The sequence below is a fragment of the Dendrobates tinctorius genome, unplaced genomic scaffold, assembly GCF_039654945.1.
Source record: "Dendrobates tinctorius isolate UK_male_01 unplaced genomic scaffold, ASM3965494v1 ptg000003l, whole genome shotgun sequence".
NCBI lineage: Eukaryota > Metazoa > Chordata > Amphibia > Anura > Dendrobatidae > Dendrobates > Dendrobates tinctorius.
The window spans coordinates 48,223,384-48,245,295 of NW_027361671.1; the positions used below are offsets into that span (position 1 = coordinate 48,223,384).

Here is a 21,912-nt window from a genome sequence, read left to right on the forward strand (position 1 = left end):
TCTTTTTCCATTTTTTTTATCAAAAAGTTGTTTTTAATAAAAAAAAAGTCCCACCTCGAACCATTTTGCACACATCTACATTATTAACACACTATGTTTAACTCTAATTTTCTATTATTATCCTTATTTCTATGATGATGGGTCTATTCTTGCCAAATTGGGTTGCTAAAAATTGCCAGAAGACACAAAGTTGTTTCAACAGTTTAAAGCAATAAAATTCAGCAGTAATGCTAAATTCTCTTAAATTGAAAGGTGGTATAGATTAGGGGTGTCAGCTTTCATTATAAACTTTCATTCTGAGACAAAACATCTGAATATAATTACCAGATGGGCCATAGCATTATACAATATGAGGTCAGATTAACTTGAAGTTTTGTTTTTCCCTAGTATTTACATGAAAATGGAATTGTTCACCGAGATCTGAAGCCTGAAAATTTGCTTTATGCTACACCAGCTCCCGATGCTCCACTGAAAATTGGTAAGTGTATCCGAAGACCTCCAGCAATTATCATGTTTTGGGTTATTTTTTATACTGAATACTTTCCCCATTTTGTCAGACTCCTAAAAAGTACAGGTGGTCAGTTTAGGTTATTTTCGCTTGGCATATTTTCTGATACCCAACATTGCATATTTGTTTGGCTTTAGTTCAATTTTTCCATAATTTTTAGATCAGGGATGGCAAGAAGTATATGGTCCATAGATCCCATAGTCTACTTTGGTAGAAGAAGAAAAGAAGAAAGTGACCTTTATTATACATTGTGTAACAAATCGGTCAAGTGTGAATACTCCTTCATCGGCTCGTATTGGATTATGCCTAACAGTTACTAGGGAGTCATTTATTCCATCTGAAACTTGGAAATTGTGATCTTACATACATCTTGAGTCATGCTATAGATTGTATTCAAGTTTTAAGACTTTTTTCATTGTGATTGTAAAGAAAGAGATTCTATTCAAGGCTATACCTGAAAAAGCAAACTAAATGCTATCACAGTGATATTTTGTTCCCATCACAACATAGCCTGTTATCAGCTTACGTAATTTATTTAAATGAAGGTTTCTGTCAAACAAATTTTTCTTTTTAAAAAAGGATTGTTTGATTTTATTTAAATGTTCCTTAGCTCAGTATGCATTTAAAAATTATTCCATAATAATAATATTGCAGTTTTCTATCTGGACATTAAAGGGGTTGTCCAGACTTTGTGTACAAGTTGCAGTCACTCTTTGTGACTGCAGACTCGTTACTCCTTGTAATGCACGTACTGTGCGGACTCTCTGGTGTTAGCGCCAGTTGAGGCGGGTGTGTGACCACAATTATTCAATTTGGATACATAAAGTCACCTGCCAACTAGATGTGCAGATGACATGTCTAGTTGCGTTCCAATCACACAGGTACTGTTAGGTGTCGTGTTCCTGTCACTGCACAGCAGGAATCCCGAGCCTTGCCTTCGGCGGTCTCCCATTCCTCGCTGGCCGCAGTGGTGCCTGCTCAGCGGACTAGTTAATCCCAGCACTCTGCTCACACTAGCATTGTAGGTTTGGTTGCTGCTGCCACCTCTGGTCCAGCTATAGCAACGCATGCTGGTCAGCAGCGAACAACTCCAGGGACTAAGTCCTCCTTTTGGTCCACTGAGCATGCCCGTGAGACGATCTCTCATGGGAGATCGGAGGTCACATGTTCAGGTCCTTCTCCAGCTCAGATTAGACCATCAGGAAGGTCCCGGAAGGACGCTGCTATAAAAGGTTTGCATCACCGCCCTGACATGCGCTATGATAGACATTGAGTTTTTTGCTTTAGTGGTGTGTCTGATGATGGATGTATGATTCTGGTGACTGACTCATTAAGATCCCCCTCCTCGGTTGTGTAAGAGTTAGGGACTTAGAGTTAGTCTCTGCACCTAGCACTAGTACTGCTTAGCACTGCAGTGTAGTTAGCTCTGGTTCCATTTGCGCCAGTGGGCGCCAGACAGTGCAGACACCACAACTCCGCAGTTACCGCAGTGGCTATCCGTGTGGCGCCGTGCGCAGTTACTAGTGCTTTCCAGCACTGTTCTCACGCTGGTTAGTGGCGACCCCCAGGGTAGTCGTAGCATCCACTCTGTGCGGTGTACTACTCCCAGTCATGTGCTGTGAAGCTTAACAGGGCACGGTTATATGCCGGCTAATGCAGACTCCGTGAGGTAACAGAGTCCGCTCTTGCAAGGACCGGGTCAGTGGTTACCTGCCGGTGCCCGACTCCCACCTGTTATATCGTATCCGTCATTGTCTAGCAGCAGTTTCCATCGCCGCACGGTGGACCCCAGGCTGCGAACCGTGCTGACTTACCACAACCAAATACATTCTATTGATGAAATTTTTGTTGTGGAGACTAATGTCTCCACAAGAGAAATTTACATGCTCCGGCTAGTAAACCCGCACCACATGTCCCTCTCCGCAGATGATCCACAGGTGCATATACACGCATAGTGGACATGGGATTTCTAGAAATCCCATCCACTATGCTGTAACATCTAGACGCTGTATTTTTGCTCCTGCATAAATATGCAGTGTCAAAACCGTAGCAATTCCTGATCGTGGGCACGAACCCTGAGATTTCATTTTTGTCTGTCCAGGAAGGATGGAGCTGCCACAGGAAAGAGCTCCTTGAACAGCTTAGAGGCAAAAAACGTATTACCATCTGCTTCTAGTCAAAATATGGTCTTTATTGAGTCGATGCAAGAGTTTGACCAGGCCTCCAAAATCATAAACAATAGTTAAAGAGATTGTCCGAAATCTATGTGAATTTAGTATAATTATTTAATATAAAGAAAGATTTTTTTAATATACCTTTATTGAAAAATCTGTACCCTTCCCTCTCTACACTAAATTCTTCTCTGCATTTTTGTATTTTACTTTCAGTGATCTCCCATTTGAGTCACCTAATATGCTAAGGGGATTCGGAAATGAGACATCACTAGGGGGCCGGTGCTGCAGTCACTGCCACAGCTGTTGTCCCCACCCTGAAGTGGGTCATCATCAGGGGCGACACTTTCAGGGGCTGGGCTATTCTCTGCTATACTGAGCATGTGCTGGTTGTCAAAACTGACATATGCTCACTATTCTTTTTTTTTCAACTCTGGCAAGGCAGCAAACTACTAGTGCATAATGAAAGTAACATGGTGGCGAACAGGGATAGCATTTCTTAGTACAATACAATATTTCCCCAAAAATAAGACAGGGTCTTATATTATTTTTTACTCGGAAAGATGGGTTAGGGCTTATGTTCAGGTGATACAATTCCATGATCAACAATCCACATTTATTATTGAACAATAAACAAAAAAAAATCAACATTTATTCAAATATAATCATATCATCACACGTGCTGCAAAAACACATTTATACGCACACACTGGATATACACATGTATACACACACATACTTTACTTACCAGCCTGTTTTCTCTTCAGTTCCTCTAGGCTCCCGTAGTTAAAGGACCTTTGTTGGCTACATGGTCACGTGATCGTGATGTCACAAAACTTCCTTAAGCAGTCTTAGCCTCAGAATAGAACCACTGGGGGACCACTCGCAGAATAAAGCGATGCAAAAATAATTATTTTTTATATAAAATAGTTTTCATTGCATAAAACCGACAAAACATAAAAAAACGACCTAAATGAGGTATCGCTGTAACCGTACTGACCCGAAGAATAAAACCCCTTTATCAATTTTACCGCACGCGGAACGGTGTAAACGCACCCCCCCAAAAGAAATTCATGAAACGCTGGTTTTTGTTCATTCTGCGTCCCAAAAATCGGAATAAAAAGCGATCAAAAAATGTCACGTGCCCAAAAATGGTACCAATAAAAACGTCAACTCGTCCCACAAAAAATAAGACCTCACATGACTCAGTGGGTCAAAATACGGAAAAATTATAGCTCTCAATATGTGGTGATGCAAAAACTATTTTTACAATAAAAAGCGTCTTTCAGCGTGCGACAGCTGCCAAAAATAAAAACCGCCATAAATAGTAAATCAAACCCCCCCCGTTATCACCCCCTTAGTTAGGGAAAAATAATAAAATTTAAAAAATGTATTTATTTCCATTTTTCCATTAGGGTTAGGGTTAGGGCTAGGGTTAGGGTTAGGGCTAGGGTTAGGGTTAGGGCTAGGGTTAGGGCTGAGATTAGGGTTAGGGGTGTGCTGGGGTTCGGGTTGGAGTTAGAATTGGGGGTTTCCACTGTTTGGGCACATCAGGGGCTCTCCAAATGCAACATTGCGTCTGATCTCAATTCCAGCCAATTCTGAGTTGAAAAAGTCATATGGTGCTCCTTCCCTTCCAAGCTCTGCCATGCGCCCAAACAATGTTTTACCCCCACATGTAGGGTATCAGCCTACTCAGGACAAATTGCAAAACAATTTTTGGGGTCCAATTTCTCCTGTTACCCTTAGGAAAATAAAAAAATTGGGGGCAAAAATATAATTTTTGTGGAAAAAAATGATTTTTTTATTTTCACGTCCGAGCGTTATAAACTTCTGTGAAGCACTTGGGGGTTCAAAGTGCTCACCACACATCTAGATAAGTTCCGTGGGGGGTCTAGTGTCCAAAATGGGGTCACTTGTGGGGAGTTTCAATAGTTTAGGTACATCAGGGGCTCTCCAAACGCACATGACACCCGCAGACCATTCCATCAAAGTCTGCTTCCCTTCCGAGCCCCGACGTGTGTCCATACAGTAGTTTTCTCCCACATATGGGGTGTCAGCGTACTCATGACAAATTGGACAACAACTTTTGGGGTCCAATTTCTCCTGTTACCCTTAGGAAAATGAAAAAATTGGGGACTAATTGATCATGTTTGTGGAAAAAATACGATTTTTTTATTTTCATGCCCGGGCATTATAAACTTCTGTGAAGCCCTTGGGGGTTCAAAGTGCTCACCTCACATCTAAATAAGTTTTTTAGGGGGTCTAGTTTTCAAAATGGGGTCATTTGTGGGGGGTTTCCACTGTTTAGGTACATTAGGGGCTCTCCAAAGGCAACATGACACCCGCAGACCATTCCATCAATGTCTGCATTCCAAAACGTCACTACTTCCCTTCCGAGCCCCGACGTGTGCCCATACAGTAGTTTTTTCCCACATATGGGGTATCAGCATACTCAGGACAAATTGGACAACAACTTTTGGCGTCTAATTTCTCCTGTTACCCTTGGGAAAATAAAAAAAATGGTGACTAAAAGATCATGTTTGTGGAAAAAATACGAATTTTTTATTTTCACGCCCGGGCGTTATAAACTTCTGTGAAGCACTGGGGGGTTCAAAGTGCTCACCACACATCTAGATAAGTTCCTTGGGGGGTCTAGTTTACAAAATGGTGTCATTTGTGGGGGGTTTCCACTGTTTTGGTACATCAGGGGTTTTCCAATCGCGACATGATGTCCGATCTCAATTCCAGCCAAAAACGTCAAATGGCGCTGCTTCCCTTCCGAGCTCTGCCATGCGCCCAAATAGTGGTTTACCCTCACATGTGGGGTATCAGCATACTCAGGACAAATTGCACAATAACTTTCAGGGTCCTGTTACCCTTGGGAAAATAAAAATTTGGGTGAAAAGATCATTTTTGTGGAAAAAATATGATTTTTTAATTGTACCGCTGTATGTTATAAACTTCTGTGAAGCCCTTGGGGGTTCAAAGTTCTCACCACATATCTAAATAAGTTCCTTGGGGGGTCTAGTTTCCAAAATGGTGTCATTTGTGGGGGGTTTCCACTGTTTAGGTACATCAGGGACTCTCCAAACGTGACATGGCGTCCGATCTGAATTCCAGCCAATTTTGCATTGAAAAAGTCAAACGGCGCTCCTTCCATTCTGAGCTCTGCCATGCGCCGAAACAGTCGTTCCCCCCCACAAATCAGGTATCAGCGTACTCAGGACAAATTGGACAATAACTTTTGCAGTCCAATTTCTCCTGTTACCCTTGGTAAAATAAAAAAAATTGAACCTGAAGTATTTTTTTTGTAAAAAAAAGTTAGATGTTCATTTTTTTTTTAAATATTCAAAAAAATTCCTGTGATGCACCTAAATGGTTAATAAACTTCTTGAATGTGGTTTTGAGCACCTTAAGGGGTGCAGTTTTTAGAATGGTGTCACTTTTGGGTATTTTCTGTCCTATAGACCCCTCAAAGTGGCTTCAAATGTGATGTGGGCCTAAAAATAAAATGGTGTTGTAAAAATGAGAAATCGCTGGTCAACTTTTAACCCTTATAACTTCCTAACAAAAAAAAATTTTGGTTCCAAAATTGTGCTGATGTAAAGTAAACATGTGGGAATTGTTAGTTATCAAGTTTTTTGTGTGCCATATCTCTGTGATTTAAGGGCATAAAAATTCAAAGTTGGAAAATTGCGAAATTTTCAAAATTTTTGCCAAATTTCCGTTTTTTTCACAAATAAACGCAAGTTCTTTGAATGAAATTTTACCACTAACATGAAGTACAATATGTCACGAGAAAACACTGTCAGAATCACCGGGATCCATGGAAGCGTTCCAGAGTTATGACCTCATAAAGGTACAGTGGTCAGAATTGTAAAAATTGGCCCGGTCATGAACGTGCAAACCACCCTTGGGGGTGAAGGGGTTAAATAAATATTAAAATAATGGTAACTCTTAAATTGCAGGATAATAATTGAAAATGTGTAATGTAATAAAAAATGTGAGGTATGTGGTATAAAACTATATTTTCAGTAAAACAGGACATCATATTATAAATTCAACAGTAGGCAGGATGTCAGCCAGTCAACTAGCTACAATCGTTCAGCTTTAAAGGAAAACTATCAGCAGGTTTTTGCTATGGAATCTAAGCGTGGCATAATATAATGTCAGAAACCTTGATTCCATCAATGCACAACTTACTAGACTGCATGGTGTAGTATTGATTGAATCCCTGTTTTCTAGGCTGTAGCTGTAGCAGGGGTCATAATGTTGAGCTGGGTATAATCTCGCCCTGACTGGCAGCTTCCTGTGTACACTGTGCATTGTCAGCAAGCTGCCAATCAGCAGTGGGAGCGGGGTAACACAGATTAGCTGGACTGTCTTACACATGAGACCTAGTCCTCTAGTGACAAACTCCTGCTGATAAAACACTGATTGCATTGAAACTACAAATTACAACCTAATAAGTGACACATCCCTGCAATCAGGCTCTCTGCCTCTATATTTTGCTGCTCTCAGATTAAACAGCAAAAACCTGCTGACAGATCCACTTCAGGTTGTGTTTACAGGAAGAAAATCATTTTGCCACAATTTTCCAAAGTCACTTCAAACTTGTTGTGGTTTTACCATGATCGCCAGCTGCAACATTTGGATGCAGCCTATTCACAGGGGCTGCCATTGTGGCAGGGGAAAATTAGCGATTAGTGTTACATGTTTGTCCTTTCCCGGTAATGGGCCACAAAAGGTTTATTCACAAGTTAGTAGGAATGTAATAAAACATTTAATGTTTGACAATAAACGGTTTCATTATAAACAGGAATGTTAATGACTGCTGGGTGCGCTAATTGGCAATAAATGGAATGGCCTCCGCTGGGTAACACCGCTTACAGGAGCAGAATGTTCCCGTAATAGTACAACATCTGCAAGGAAAAAAATCTTATAAAAGTTCAACTTACAAAAAGTGTTGAAAGCAAAGGAACTAAGCGATGTATCATTTCTCATCTACTTCCCAGAGAGAATATTTATGTAGCCTCCTTGTCTGTTTTACGTTCCTTTCAGCTATGTGTAGGCTTGTTCTCCATCATAGAGAACTTCAAGAGACACTGGGCGACAAACAGTACTCAGAGGACTGACGTCACAGTGACCCTGACGTTTGTGACTGGCGACGATATTCCTGTCTCTGACTTTAAGGCACATACACATCAGACATCAAACTAGTATGCGGCCAATTGGTGATACAGTGTGATTGCAGAGGTGGCTGTGCGTATTGCTTGGTTAGTGGGGCCTCTTGCTTAATGGTGTTGCAGCCTCTGTGGCCTTTCAGAAAAGGTGTATATATACTGACAGACCAAATGACACTAAGATTGCACACACTAAGAATGTGATTTATGAAGGGAATTGCTTGCACCAGAAATGTTTAGGGGATTCATAGCACAAGGGGTGAATACATCTGCACATGCCAATTTTTAGTTATTGGATCCCATGAATGTAATTTATCTTTATATTTTTCTAACTTCACTTCACCTACTTAGACTATTTAGTGCTGTTGCATCACACACAAATCGGATTACAAAACTATTCAAACACAAGTTGTAATGTAACAAAATAGGTAAAAAGCCAAGGGGATTGAATGCTTTCGCAAGCCAGTGTACTATAAACATGATAAAAGTGAGGCAAAGGGAGAGATACCCATAAAAGATTGCAATTCAAATGAAATGTGAAGGCGGCATAATAGGCACAGAATTCTGGCGTAAATCATTCTGAAAATTTGTCAAATTTTCACGCCATGCCAAATGGGAGGAGCTGGAGCGGGATGGGGGCTGCAACTTATCAATTCATGACAAGCTGTAGCATACCTTATGCCAAAAACCTTACTCCAGTCCTTGAAGATTTGTGGCAAGTCACAAGCACTCGTATGCCGCTGTTCAGACTCGCCTGACTCATCAACAAGCTTGTGCCTCTTCATGAATCCGGGAGCTCTGACTCCGGCACGCCTCCTCATCAAGGCCGGTGTGGACAATGATGAATCGGGAGCCATCGTGCTAATTTAGTTTTAGGCACCAGTCCTTGTATTGAAGAGGAAAATAACCTGGGTACTATGTGATCCAACAAGGATATCACATGCAGAGGGGTGTGACAAGGGGAGCTAGTGAAGGGCCGTTTGGAGCGGATAGATTAGTGACTAGGTCAGATCGTGTATCGGCATGAGGCAATGGTTATGTGACAAAGCCGCTTTAAAGAAATTTGCTTTTAAAACTCAAAGAATTTGATTATAAAACAGGTAACCATGTAATAAGCAACACAGAGGAGGTAATGGAAGGGGTGAGATGTGGTAGAATTGTTGATTTTTGCTGCAGATTGTACAAAGAAAATCTGCAACAATTTACAATATCACCCAGCGTGCTAAAATGTAGCATTAGCTTAGTCTTATCTACATCATTTCACAAAAAGTCAAGAACTTTGGTTGTCACTGTAGCCTTGCAGTGCTGGGGTCCTGAGTTCAAATCCCACCAACGACGACACCTGCTAGAAGTTTGTATGTTCCCCCGTGTTTCCCTGGGGTTCCTCCGGGTTCTCTGATTTCATCCTACACCCCAAAGACATACTGATAGGGAATCTAGATTGTGAGCCCCAATAGGAACAGTGCCAATAATGTCTGTAAAGCGCTGTGGAATATGATGGCACTATATAAGTAAGCATAATAATAATGCATGTTATTAGAGTAACCATTATTTACATTTTCATTTCATAAATCAATAGTACACATGAACATAAGCAGCTCTGTAATATTTCTTTGTCAAGAAATCTGCTTCTTTCAATACTTGGACTGATCTCTCACTCTCAATTGATTTGTAAAATCGGATTTTCCAATTACTGAAATAGGAGATGACAGTTAGTGCTTTTAAAATTCAATGGAGAGGGGAGAGGAGGAGGAAGGGAAAGAGAAGCTAAAGGCAAAACCAAACTTTCTGCTGCAAATTCTCCTGAAATGATAGTTACAGTTCTCCATAGAACTTTTTAAGCACCAACTGCCCATTCCTATTTCAGTAAGGCTAAAATCTATGTTTACTGAATACAGATTTTACCCATGAATTGAGAATTTTGAGAATGAAGGATCAGTTTTGGGGGAGAAAGAAACAAATTTTTCTAATGAGATACATTACAAAGTTTCTTACTTTCACGCTTTTTTGTACTATTGATTTGTGAGAAAAGAAATAAGCGATAGTTCCTCTTTAAGTGTATGTAGTTAGTGACATATTTTGTGTTGTATTTTATAGAACAATTCATGAGACTGCAAAATAATTTTTTACTTAGTGTCCTACAGGGGATAAATGTGCAGTCTACGATCACTTGACTAGTAAATGGCACGATTGCGTAGGAAGGTGCAGCTGGCCTCCAAATCTTTGTATGCCTGAATAATATTATCTTTCTATAAAACGCACTGATTCAAAAAGGTTTCAATTGTGAAGCAAATAAAAGAGATGCCATTAAGAAATAAAAAGCTGCTGAGCGGGATTGTTGTTGGCGCGCGTCGTCTGTAGAACATTTTAGGCAGAGTTCACAATGCAGACTAGGCGCAATTGTCTCATTGATATTCAAGCTTTGTTATCTGCTTTGAAAGAAAGATTGGTTAGCCAGAAGGAAGAAATTACCTTCTATTTGTAGCAGGAGGAAACACAGATTTCATCCAAAATACTTATTTCTCTGAGTTTTCCGTACAGTTCTTGCCTATTGAAGAACCCGCTCTCAATAACTGTCATTTGAACTTCTTTTGTGAGCTGCACTCAGACAGCAGCCCCTTACTGCGGGGTAAGCAGCGCCGCTATCCTGCTACTATTTTCTTGGATTGCTATAGGTAAGGCCATGTTCACACACTCAGTATTTGGTCAGAAATTTACATCAGTATTCGGAAAAGTATAATAGAAACACGCCACCACTTCTGTATTCATCACCCACTCCTGGTTTTGGCTTATAAATACTGATGTAAGATACTCACCAAATACTGAGCGTGTGAACGTGGCCTTACCCATACAAAAGTATCAGGTCAAAGAGATCAGCTTGCTAAGAGCTCTAAATTCACGTACAACTTGTACAACAAATTTCCAAGACTCTTCTGGGCTTGGAAGAACTTGAAGGGGTTATCTGGTGAAAACAAGTTATCACCAATCAGGTACAACCGCTGAAAATGGCACTTTTATTATTGTTAGAATGGAGCGGCAGTGCGCCTACTAAACCTTCACTATATTCATTTTTCTGTGGCTGCCAAAGTGCTGAGCTCAACTTTCTTTCTGGCAGCCCCATAAGGAACGAATGGAGCAGTGGTTGGCATTTTATAATGAGGATAAAACGTACCCATTCTGCCGATCAACGTGGGTCCCAGCAATCAGATGCCCACATCAGACCCTCGTTGCTGACCGGACAACCCATTTAAAACTCATGCTTTTCTCATTTCAAACTTAAAAAATTTCTTCCACCAAATTATAAATGCAGTGATCCTTTTGGTTGCAATCACTTTTGGCTTTCTTGGCCATCCTGCATGAACCAGCATTAGAACTACAATCCTACATCACTGACAAAAGGAAACAAGGAAGAGTGAAAAAAAGCAAAAGGGAGTAACTAGGTCATGAGTTGAAAAGGATGTGAAGCTAGGCTATCCAGGGACTTTTAGTGATATAAGATTGTAGTTCTAATGATGACTCATGTAGGGAAAAGAGACTTGTTGTTTCTACGTACAACGAAGACCCAATCACAAACTATCAAATATCCCATATAAGTAAAGTCCAAAATTTTTATTGAACATAACCAAAGAGAGACAAGGGGGGAAGGGGTGAAACATGCACATGCAAAAATTAGGGCGCATTGGCACATTTATCTGTGGTAACTTTATGTCTGAATTTCATACCATACTAATACTCCTTCTCTCCTCCACACTTATTCACTCCTCACCCAACCGCCTCTAAGACTTCTCCTGAATAGCCCCCATCCTTTGGAATTCTTTGCCCCTACATGTCCGACTATCAACCTCATTTGGATCCTTCAGACGGGACCTGAAAACCCACCTCTTCAAGAAAGCCTACAGCCTGCAATGACCCCGCTACCTCCTTCTCTCTCACCACTACCAGAGATATCACCTCAACCAACACCGGAACTGCTGCAACCCTACTGTCTCCTTCCTCACCATTCTGTAGCATGTAAGCCCGAAAGGGCAGGGTCCTCTCTCCACTCTGTATCAGTCTGTCATTGTTAGTTTGTTTACTGTAAGTGATATCTGTAATTTGTATGTAACCCCTTCTCATGTACAGCACCATGGAGTCAATGGTGCTATATAAATAATAATAATACCATAAGTATGGTCAAAGTGTTATCAATACATGTTGCACTATCCCATGTGGCCTTCAGGAGTCTGTAAAAGAACATTGCACAGACCTATCAAGCTAGACATTATATAACAAGTATTCAATCATTTACCTGGTTCACAATAGTGGCCTGGGATGATTGGCAGTGTGACCTCCCCGACGCGCGTTTGGGCCAGGACGGGGCCAATTTTGTACTTTACCTATATGGGATATTTGATCATTTGTGTTTGGGTCTTCGTTGGTGGTTTAACTGAATAGCGATTTTTCCCTCTTTTTCACAACAGTCCTGGGATGTGCTCTATAGAGATTAGCACCAGGGCCGGCCCGAGAGATTACGGCGCCCTAGGCGAAACTATTTTGTTGCGCCCCTACTATTCTTGGCAGTAGATGAAAACTTGGGATATAAATTTAGGAGCAAAATAAACCACAACAACAATGATTAATTAACTCTCTCCTAACTCTTTAATCTTCTGAGAAGTTGTTTAGGACAAATATATACAAAGTAATCAATAACACAAAACAAAAACGACCATAGGTAATTAAAATTTTGCCTTTTTTTTTAAAAGGTTGACACTAAGTCACCGAGATTAATTTGTTTAGCAACTTCAGATTCTATCGAAATTGTTGCCAACCCAACCAACCTCTCTTGCGTCATATTTGCCCTTAAATATGTACACATTTCTTTCCATCCCTAAAACTTTTTGCCTTTTGAAAAGATTTTTTATAATTTTTTCTATTTTTTCTCTGGTGCCCCCTTTGGGTCGGCGCCCTAGGCGGCCGCCTAGTTCGCCTATACGTTCGGGCCGGCCCTGATTAGCACCTTGATAATTATATGTATAGGTGAGCATATATTGTGGTTGGCATGAGTATTTCATTGTTTCTACGTACAGTAGAGCTTAGAGGGATTCAGCTAGAAACTTTTTAATCACGTCATGTCATAGACCTAATGGAAAAGAGAATAATTATCAGGATAAAAAGGCAAAATGAGCAATTGTAAATACACAGTACTGTATAATATGATGTTTGCACTATATTAAGAGGATATAACTTTGATGAGAGGAGGAGTGCTTCTTTAAAATGTGTGTAACAATCTCTGTCATAATTTAAAAAAAATCGAGAGATGTAAAAATAAAACACTTATAACATGAAAAGTGTGCACAATTTTCCCCGCTCGTCATTTGGTATTTTTCATTCTCTGAATGTTCATTTTGAAGATATTAGCAGCCTACTCCTTTCAAGAGCCTCTCACGTTCACAATTCTTTTCATTGATTAAGCTGAAACTGGAATGCACAAGTTCTCTGTGTCCATCAAACGCCTCCTCATGCCCCCCATGCTCCTAAGAACAGCTCACAGTAAAATCGAACCTTGTTAAATACAGTTTATTGCACTTCACCAAAGTTAGCATATAATTTCCATCTATACATTTTCACTACATGGCCGAAAAGTTAGAATTAAAGGGGTCTTTACTAAAGATTATAAGATATCTTGTATCCATAGAATAGCGGATAACTTACTGATCTTGGGGGTCCAACCGCTTGGATCCCCACCTGTCCAGAGAATGGGTATCAGAATGGAGCGAAAATTGAGCATGCGCACCTCCATTTAATGCATTGTCTATGGGACAATGGGACAATGGGTCAGTGTTTAGCGCTGCAGCCATACAGTACCGGGGTCATGGGTTCAAATCCCGCCAAGAACAACATCTGCAAGGAGTTTGTATGTTCTCCTCGTGTTTGCGTTGGTTCCCGCCGAGTTCTCTGGTTTCCTCCAAAGATGTACTGCTAAGGAATTTAGATTGTGAGCCCCATTAGGGACAGTGATGATACTATCTGTAAAGCGCTGTGAAATAAGATAGCGCTATATAAGCAAAGCATAATAAATAATAAATATACATTAGGTCATCAATTCATCCTGCCTGTATCAACAGGTTCGGCAAACTATAATGTGTCTGGCCAGCTCATGCCTGAGAGTACAGTACATCCTATGACTTCGCATGGGGTTTAATCAATACAGACCGCTTCTAGAGTTAATTAGTGGATGTTAATGACCAAACCAGTAATTTACAATGACGATAATGACTGTCATTAAAATTAACATTAATCCGACTTGCTAAAAAAATGTATCATCAGCAAAGCTCCATTGTAACCACTCATGTAAACACGATACTACAGCAAAGCTGTTATCCACCTCCCAATGCCAAACCATAGTAAGGATCTGAAAGAAAATAGAAATATTGAGCTTTGGGAGAGAGAATTCAATAAGTACCAATCTTGGGAAGGAAAGTATTTAATCCTGTTGTTGAAATTTATAAAAAAAATTATTGCAAATTAAAACTGTGTTCTTGGATTACAGTAGATGAAAGCAGTAGCCCTACTGGATACTAGAAAGTCCTCCACTTTTATTGTCTTCTAAACTTCTACTATCGGACACACTGCCCTTGATTTCCTATAATAGGAGGAAACAGCTCTGATGGGCACAGTATGGTGGCATTATATACAGAAACACTGTGGATGACTATTATAAGAGAATTGTGGCTAGCTTTTAATCTGTTTTGCTGCCAGTATTATTCTGGCACCCAGCGTTAGACTGGGGTGACAAGGGCCCACCAGTAACCAACTCTAGGGCCCCACTTTTCAAGTACATGCAAATGTGACATTATCCTCAATCACAAATTTATATAACAATGAACTGGGTCGATTATTAAATAACTAGATTATGGCCCAATGCTATCGCATCGGGAGGATGCGATAGCATCACACCTCTTGCCATGTTAACCTCAACACACACACTCCTCTCACCTTTCACCATCTCCACTCACTCTTTCGCTCCATATACGACCCCTTCTCTCACTCCGTCTCTCATACTCACGCCGTCATCGCCGCTGCTCCACGATCCCCGACATCTTCTTCTGCCGGCGCCATCCTGGATCCAGACGTCCACGCCGGCGACATGTTCTTGCGGCGACGCCATCTTGAGTATCGTGAAATCCCGCGATACTCAAGATGGTGTCGCCGGAAGAACATGTCGCCGGCATGGACGACGTCGGGATCCAAAATGGCGTCGGCGAAATCTCGCGAGTTTTCTCCGTCGCCATTTTGGATCCCGACGTCGTCCTCGCCGGCGACATGTTCTTGCAGCGACGCCATCTTGAGTATCGCGGGATTTCGCCAATCCAAAATAGCACCGCCGCAAGAACATGTCGCCGGCGTGGATGCCGTCGGGATCCAAAATGGCGTCGGCGAAATCTCGCGAGATTTCTCCGTCGCCATTTTGGATCCCGATGGCCTCCACGCCGGCGACATGTTCTTGCGGCGATGCCATCTTGACTATCGCGGGATTTCGCCGATCCAAAATGGCGTCGCCGCAAGAACATGTCGCCGGCGTGGAGGACGTCTGGATCCAGGATGGCGCCGGCGGAAGAAGATGTCGGGGATCGTGGATCAGCGGCGATGACGGCGTGAGTATGAGAGACGGAGTGAGAGAAAGGGTCGTATGTGGAGTGAAAGAGTGAGTGGATGTGAGTGGAGATGGTGAAAGGTGAGAGGAGTGTGTGTGTCGAGGAGGAGTGGTGTGTTGAGGGTTAACATGGAAAGAGGTGTGCGGTGACCGTCACCGGTTACAACTGGACGGAAGTTCTTACAACCGGAAGCTGCTTAGGGCATTTATTATTATAGATAATATGCTGCCTTTGTCTGTACATAGTGATTAAAGTATATTGTGGCAAATATTGCTTATACTAGAGGGTGGTGGCCCACTCTTGCAAGCCTGCTGGCACCTACATGCATATATTTGTACAATGTGAGCATTCAATAGTGCATGCAAATTATTGTTCATTCTAATGTATTTAATTAGTAATGTTAACACAATATTTTAGCATTATGTGGGCAAAGAATGGTAATATTATTTGCTATATGTCAGTTTCCCCTGGCATTAATGATATTTGTAGGTATTATTGAGGCATTGTTGTCACATAGTGACAAAGGAGTGTGTGCACCTGTATGATCCCTCAAACTAGGTACACCCGAGACAATCCCTGTCCCCGGATTACCCCGTATGATGGCAACACTGGGATCTCATACTTTGCTATGCTCATATCTTAACCCTTTTATGTTCCCTCCCCCACCCAAGGCTGGTGTGAGGCCGAAGTGTTTAGAATTACACTAACCAGACAGACAGGGGTAAGCAGACAGGGATAAAAGAAAACTATATTCATACAAATACCCTCACAAATCAATGGAGTGGAAATCAAGGGAACACTAGGAGGGGTAAACCAAATGGGAGAGAATTAGGATAAACCCTCAATACCAAATCAACGCAGATATCTCCTGTAAGCTACACCAACTGACTGTTACTAATTCAGAACTGTCCTTCACCATCAAATTAGGAAGTTGTAACTATCACTGGCAACTCCCAAGTGCCAGTATTGAGCACATATACCCAAGGGGAGTGGCCAACACAGAACAGCTGAGACAATTCATAATGGAAAGCTACAGGAAATCAACTGAACTGATTAATTCTTGCAATGACAGAGCAAGGAATACCTGTACTGTTTAATAGGCACCATGATCTTCTGGCCCCTCTCTGTTGCAGTAGCTCCATGACAGTTGTATTACAGTGCAATATTAGCAGAATTATTTTAGGCTAAATTTATGACTTCATTTAAAGGGATTGTCTGCCCTTAGTATTCAAGTCTGTAGACTTGTGAATTTGCAGTCTTGTGAATTTGCATATTGCACGCAGTGCAAGCTGTGAGGACTCTACAGTGCGGGAGCATTTTTTGACTATGGGCCTAAGAACTAACAGGCAGGTAGTTGCTAAACACCTGGCTTTTGTGTCTGGTACCAATCTCTGGCGGCTCAGAGCAGTCACAGACCACTCCTGCCAGCACTTCAGCTGCTGCACGTCAACAGAATAGCTCTTTTTTCTCCACTCTGCTCTGTTGATGGGGCATGACTGCAGATGTATACTGATTGACAGCCGACTCCCTGCTGTCTGAAAGTAAACTTGGCTCTCACATGTGAAGATGGTAATTTAATTTATTTGTGCAATCCAAAACAGACATTTCGGTCTGAAAATGGACCACCTTCAGTAACACGGAATGCACAAGTAAAAGGAAATCAGAAGCAACAGCGCAAGTGACAGGCAGCAGCAGCTGGAGTGGAGGCGGGAAGCCCGTGGGCAATCAGCATTAAATCGGCAGTCACGCCCCATCAACAGAGCAACTCAAGAAAAGCAGAGCTTCTCTGTTGACATGGAGCTGCTGAATCACTGTGAGGAGCGGGCATTGACCCCCCTGAGCTGGCACCAGGTAAAGCAGGCAGGTAGTTACCTCTGTTAACAATTACCTGCTTGTTAGTTTTTAGACACATTGTAATAATAACAAAATAGTCCAAGCATTTTGGGCCAAATATAATGTTGTTGTTGGGTTTCCTTAACAATTTGTTCTTGTTTCCCTTTTATAGCCTGTCTACTGCTGGCTGTAGAATGCGTTATCTGAGAATCTGTCAGTACACCCTCTATTATGACACTATGTGAAGTTTGTAACTCTTATGATTTTTTCTGAGCTCTGCGTTGCAGATTTATGACCACAGACCACACAAAAGTTGAATGTGCAAGGAAACAAGGAGCTTGTAAAACCAAAAATGTTATGAAACTGAATTGCAAAAACTATTTTTAGCCCCAAATACATGCAAAAAAAATAAATTGTATCCAAAGGTGGACAACCCCCTTTAATTAACAGACTCTGTAGTAAGATTGGAATAAAAAAAAACACCTGTCCTGATGAATCTGGCCTTTAGCATGTGAGATTAAAGTAACTTTGCTACTGGCTTTACCAGCAAAGCTGAATGAGTCTAAATTTTCCTGACCTGTGCCTAAACCACAAATACATTGTAAGACGTTTAATTTTAGGTTTACTATCATCTGATTGATCAAATCTCCTTTGCTCTGCTCTCTGTACCCGATCCTTCTTCATTCTTTTGTATGATATTTTCTAAAGTACTGAACAGAATCTGAGTCAGACGTGTTGTATCTCTGTAGAACAGGAAACGTGTAATAATCACAGGCATCTACTGCTAGAGAAACAATCAAAACTCATGATATATCGATAACTGTATGAATGTCTGAAAGCAGGCACAATTTCCACTCTTGGAAAAACTCCACTTCTGCACCATGTCTTCGCCAATCACACATTAACAGTTCCCATCGAACACCAGATCACACATATAGCCAGCAGCTTTTGTTTTGGCCCCCAAAAAATTTAAGCCTACCACCACGACAGGGTGGACTCTTTTGGCCGGGCTCTACTCTAACCTATTAAACATTTGTTAAAATATCCAATTCCCTTTTTAGGTATATTTTTATTTATTTTCTTTTAAGAGAGTGAGTCACATACATTTTTTAAATGAAAAATAGTACCACATACATTGGACAAATACCGTCACACCATGGCTGGACCACATATTACCACCACATAGTGACCGAATAATATCATATACAAAGGACAAATACAGCCACACCATAACCAGACCACATATTACCACCACATAGTGAATGAATAATACCAAATAGATTGGACAAAATAATGCCACACCATGACCAGACCATATATTACCACCACATAGTGAATGAATAATACCACATGCAAGGAACAGATAGTGCTATACCATGACCAGACAACATATCACCACCACCTAGTGACAGAATAATACCACATACAAGTGACAAATACCGTCACATCATGGCTGGACCACCTATTACTACCACAGAATGACGGAATAATACAACATACAAGGGACAAATACCGTCACATCATGATCAGACCACATATTACCACCACATAATGACTGAATACTACAAAAGTGACCATGAACCTGCACAGTAACAGCACCTCTCCCCCCACTGTAAACAGTAACTTCAAAAATAGAATACATCACAGCAGTATTAATATCCCTTAATTAGCCCCTATAGTATTAAGGTCCCACATCCTTCTTCCATATGACTTCGATTCTGGACCCCACATGTCTCATTCCTGGCCCCATATGTTCTCCAGTTCCTGTCCCCATATGTTCTCCCATTCATGGCCCCATATGTTCTCCTATTCCAGGCCCATGTGAATCCATCCTGCCTGCATGTCTCTTCATACTGCCCCCATGTCTCTCCATACTGCCCTATGTCTCTCCATTTTGCCCATACAGTATCTCTATTCTACTCCATGTCTCTCCATACTGCCTCCACGTCTCTCCATACTGCCCCATGTCTCTCCATACTGCCTCTGTGTCTAAATTCTGCCCCATGTATCTCCATACTGCCCCCATGTCTCTCAATTCTGCATCCATGTCTCTCCATTGTGCCCCTATAGTGCAGCATTACAAAAAAAATAAAACAAAAAAGTTTCTCCTTACTTGGCCTTGGTCCAGCCGTGTCCTCTCCCTGATTAATCTGAGCCACAGACACTCTGGTGTGTGGCATTGGCGTCAAATGTCGGCAACGTGCGCACTGATGTCAGCTCATGTGATTGCCTGGCAGTTGTTAACTATTGACCTACGCTAAGCCTTCCTGCATGGCAATATAGATGTTAACTGAACGTGTGTCCAAGTAAGCTTGTTCAGTTATTGGACCAGCAGAATCCTGCCTCTGGGGCTTGGTGAGCAGAAGAGAGGAGGTCTGCTTACCGGGCCCCATATGCCAGAAAGGGCAGTAATGCCCTGATGGCGGCCCTGCCTGTTGGTGTGCAGAATTCCTTATATTATTACTGTCAGGACTCTAATGTCAGGACCCTGTCGGCGTCGGCAAACTGCCACGCCGAGCAGGGTGACTTACCCACACTATGGGAGAACGCGGGGTCCAATACAGTAGTGACGGTTCAAGCAGACAGGACCTGCAGCACTGAAAATAGTAAGGAGTCCCAGGACCTAGATCATGTGACTGCAGGGGGCAGGGCTTAGCGTCCTACTGCTGCACATGATATAATGTACCTACTGCAGGGAAACTGTGGAGGAGGAGAGGAAAACGCAGGTCAGACAAGCGAGGGTTCGTACACGGAGAGGGCTGTACGGTACCAGAGGGACGAGCAAAGAATAGTCAAGTCACAGGCAGAGGGTCATACACAGAGAGGTAGCACAGTACAAGAGGGACAGGCAGAACTCGTAACAGGGACAGAACCGGGTCAAAACCAAACAAGCAAGCAAGATATCAGGCACAAGGCACACGTACGCACAAGGTCAACTAACTCAGCCGAGGGCAGGAGTATAACTGACACCGGACCTAGGTCAAGTGAGCATTAAATAGCCGCCCTCTGCCAGAGAGAGGCAGAAACAATTAACCCCTGTCTGACCAGGACGGGCCAAAGACAAAGCCCATCCTGGATCATGACAATTACTATGTAAAGTTTTACAGTATTGGCTTTTAAGGAATAGTTTATAAAAAACAAGTGTGTGTGGACTTGAGATCATCATGGAAAGTTTTAATTTCTTTAGCGATCTGTAATGTTTCTGTCCTGAATTTAATTGTAGAAGCATTGCAGCTGGATGTGTTTTTTTCTATTGCAAAGAGGATTTCAGAAATAAGGAGTTGTAGGTCCAAATACCAGAAGCACTCTATCACTACATAATTAAAAATGTGATCCGAGCATAGAATTAAGTTTACGACACTGATACAACTAATAGAATATGTAGGGATTCTACTCGCTTAGGTGCGACGGGAGACAGTCAGGAGGCAGGTTCCCTTGAAGTTCATGCGGTTTATTACGTCATAAACCAAACAGCATGTCACCAAAAATAAACAGCCTTCAGTTCAGGCGACAAAATAACATGAAAATGTCCTTTCCTTCAGGCTCAGTCCACAAGCCTCAGCGCACACAGGAGGTGTATACCCCCCTCACATACAGCTGCCTTGTTCATGAGCAGGCCACATTATAAGGGTGTAGCCACACCCATGAACCCAGCAGCTGACTGGACACATGACTGTGACCTCACCACAGGTCCTTCAAAATAATAATAATACAGCAACATTTGTTATGCCTTACATTATGGAGACAAGCCATTTATGAGACACATATCTCCCATCGATTACACGACCCTCAGCCCTGCCACATACCTCCCCCCTCTGCCTAAAGCCGTGGGGCTTGGCACTTTCACCTACCAGGCAAGGGATTCTGGAGAGGGCATCGGCATTCCCATGTAGCTTCCTGGCCTTATGCTCTACATGGAAGCTGAAGTCTTGTAGGGCTAAGGACCAGCGGGTGACCCTACAATTCTTACCTTTTGTTTCCCTCATCCACCTGAGTGGGGCATGGTCAGATAGTAATCTAAACTTCCGTCCCACTAGGTAGTACCGTAATGTATCCACTGCCCATTTTATGGCCAAACACTCCTTCTCTACAACCGAGTAATTTCTCTCACAAGAAGTCAACTTCCTACTCAAGTAAAGAACAGGATGCTCCTCCCCACGTATCTCTTGGGAAAGGACTGCTCCTATCCCGACATCTGAGGCATCTGTCTGGAGGACAAATTCACATTTAAAGTCTGGGGCCACCAAAACGGGTTGCTTACAAAGAGCTCCCTTCATTTCTTGGAAGGCTGACTCTGCTTCTTCGGACCAGCTGACCATCACTGACTTTGTCCCCTTAAGCAGATCAGTTAGAGGTGCAGCCATTGTGGTGAAATTTGGGATGAACCTCCTGTAATATCCCACAATCCCCAGGAAGGCTTTGACTTGCTTTTTTGACAGAGGTCTCGGCCATGTTTGAATTGCCTCCACTTTATTGATTTGGGGTTTGATCTCGCCACGCCCCACTACATATCCGAGGTTCTTGGCTTCCTCCTTACCCAAGGCACACTTTTTTGGGTTTATTGTAAACCCTGCCTCCTT

At 42.1% G+C, this 21,912-nt stretch overlaps 1 protein-coding gene across 2 annotated transcripts in view; it reads left to right on the plus strand.

The window, feature by feature from the left end:
• The window catches only part of CAMK4 (calcium/calmodulin dependent protein kinase IV), a 367,942-nt gene that overhangs the window by 271,382 nt on the left and 74,648 nt on the right, over window positions 1-21,912 (plus strand). For both annotated transcript variants that reach the window (XM_073549968.1, XM_073550046.1), the window contains exon 6: window positions 388-478. In XM_073549968.1, coding sequence (XP_073406069.1) covers window positions 388-478 — 91 coding nt within the window. The remainder of the gene's footprint in view (window positions 1-387; window positions 479-21,912) is intronic.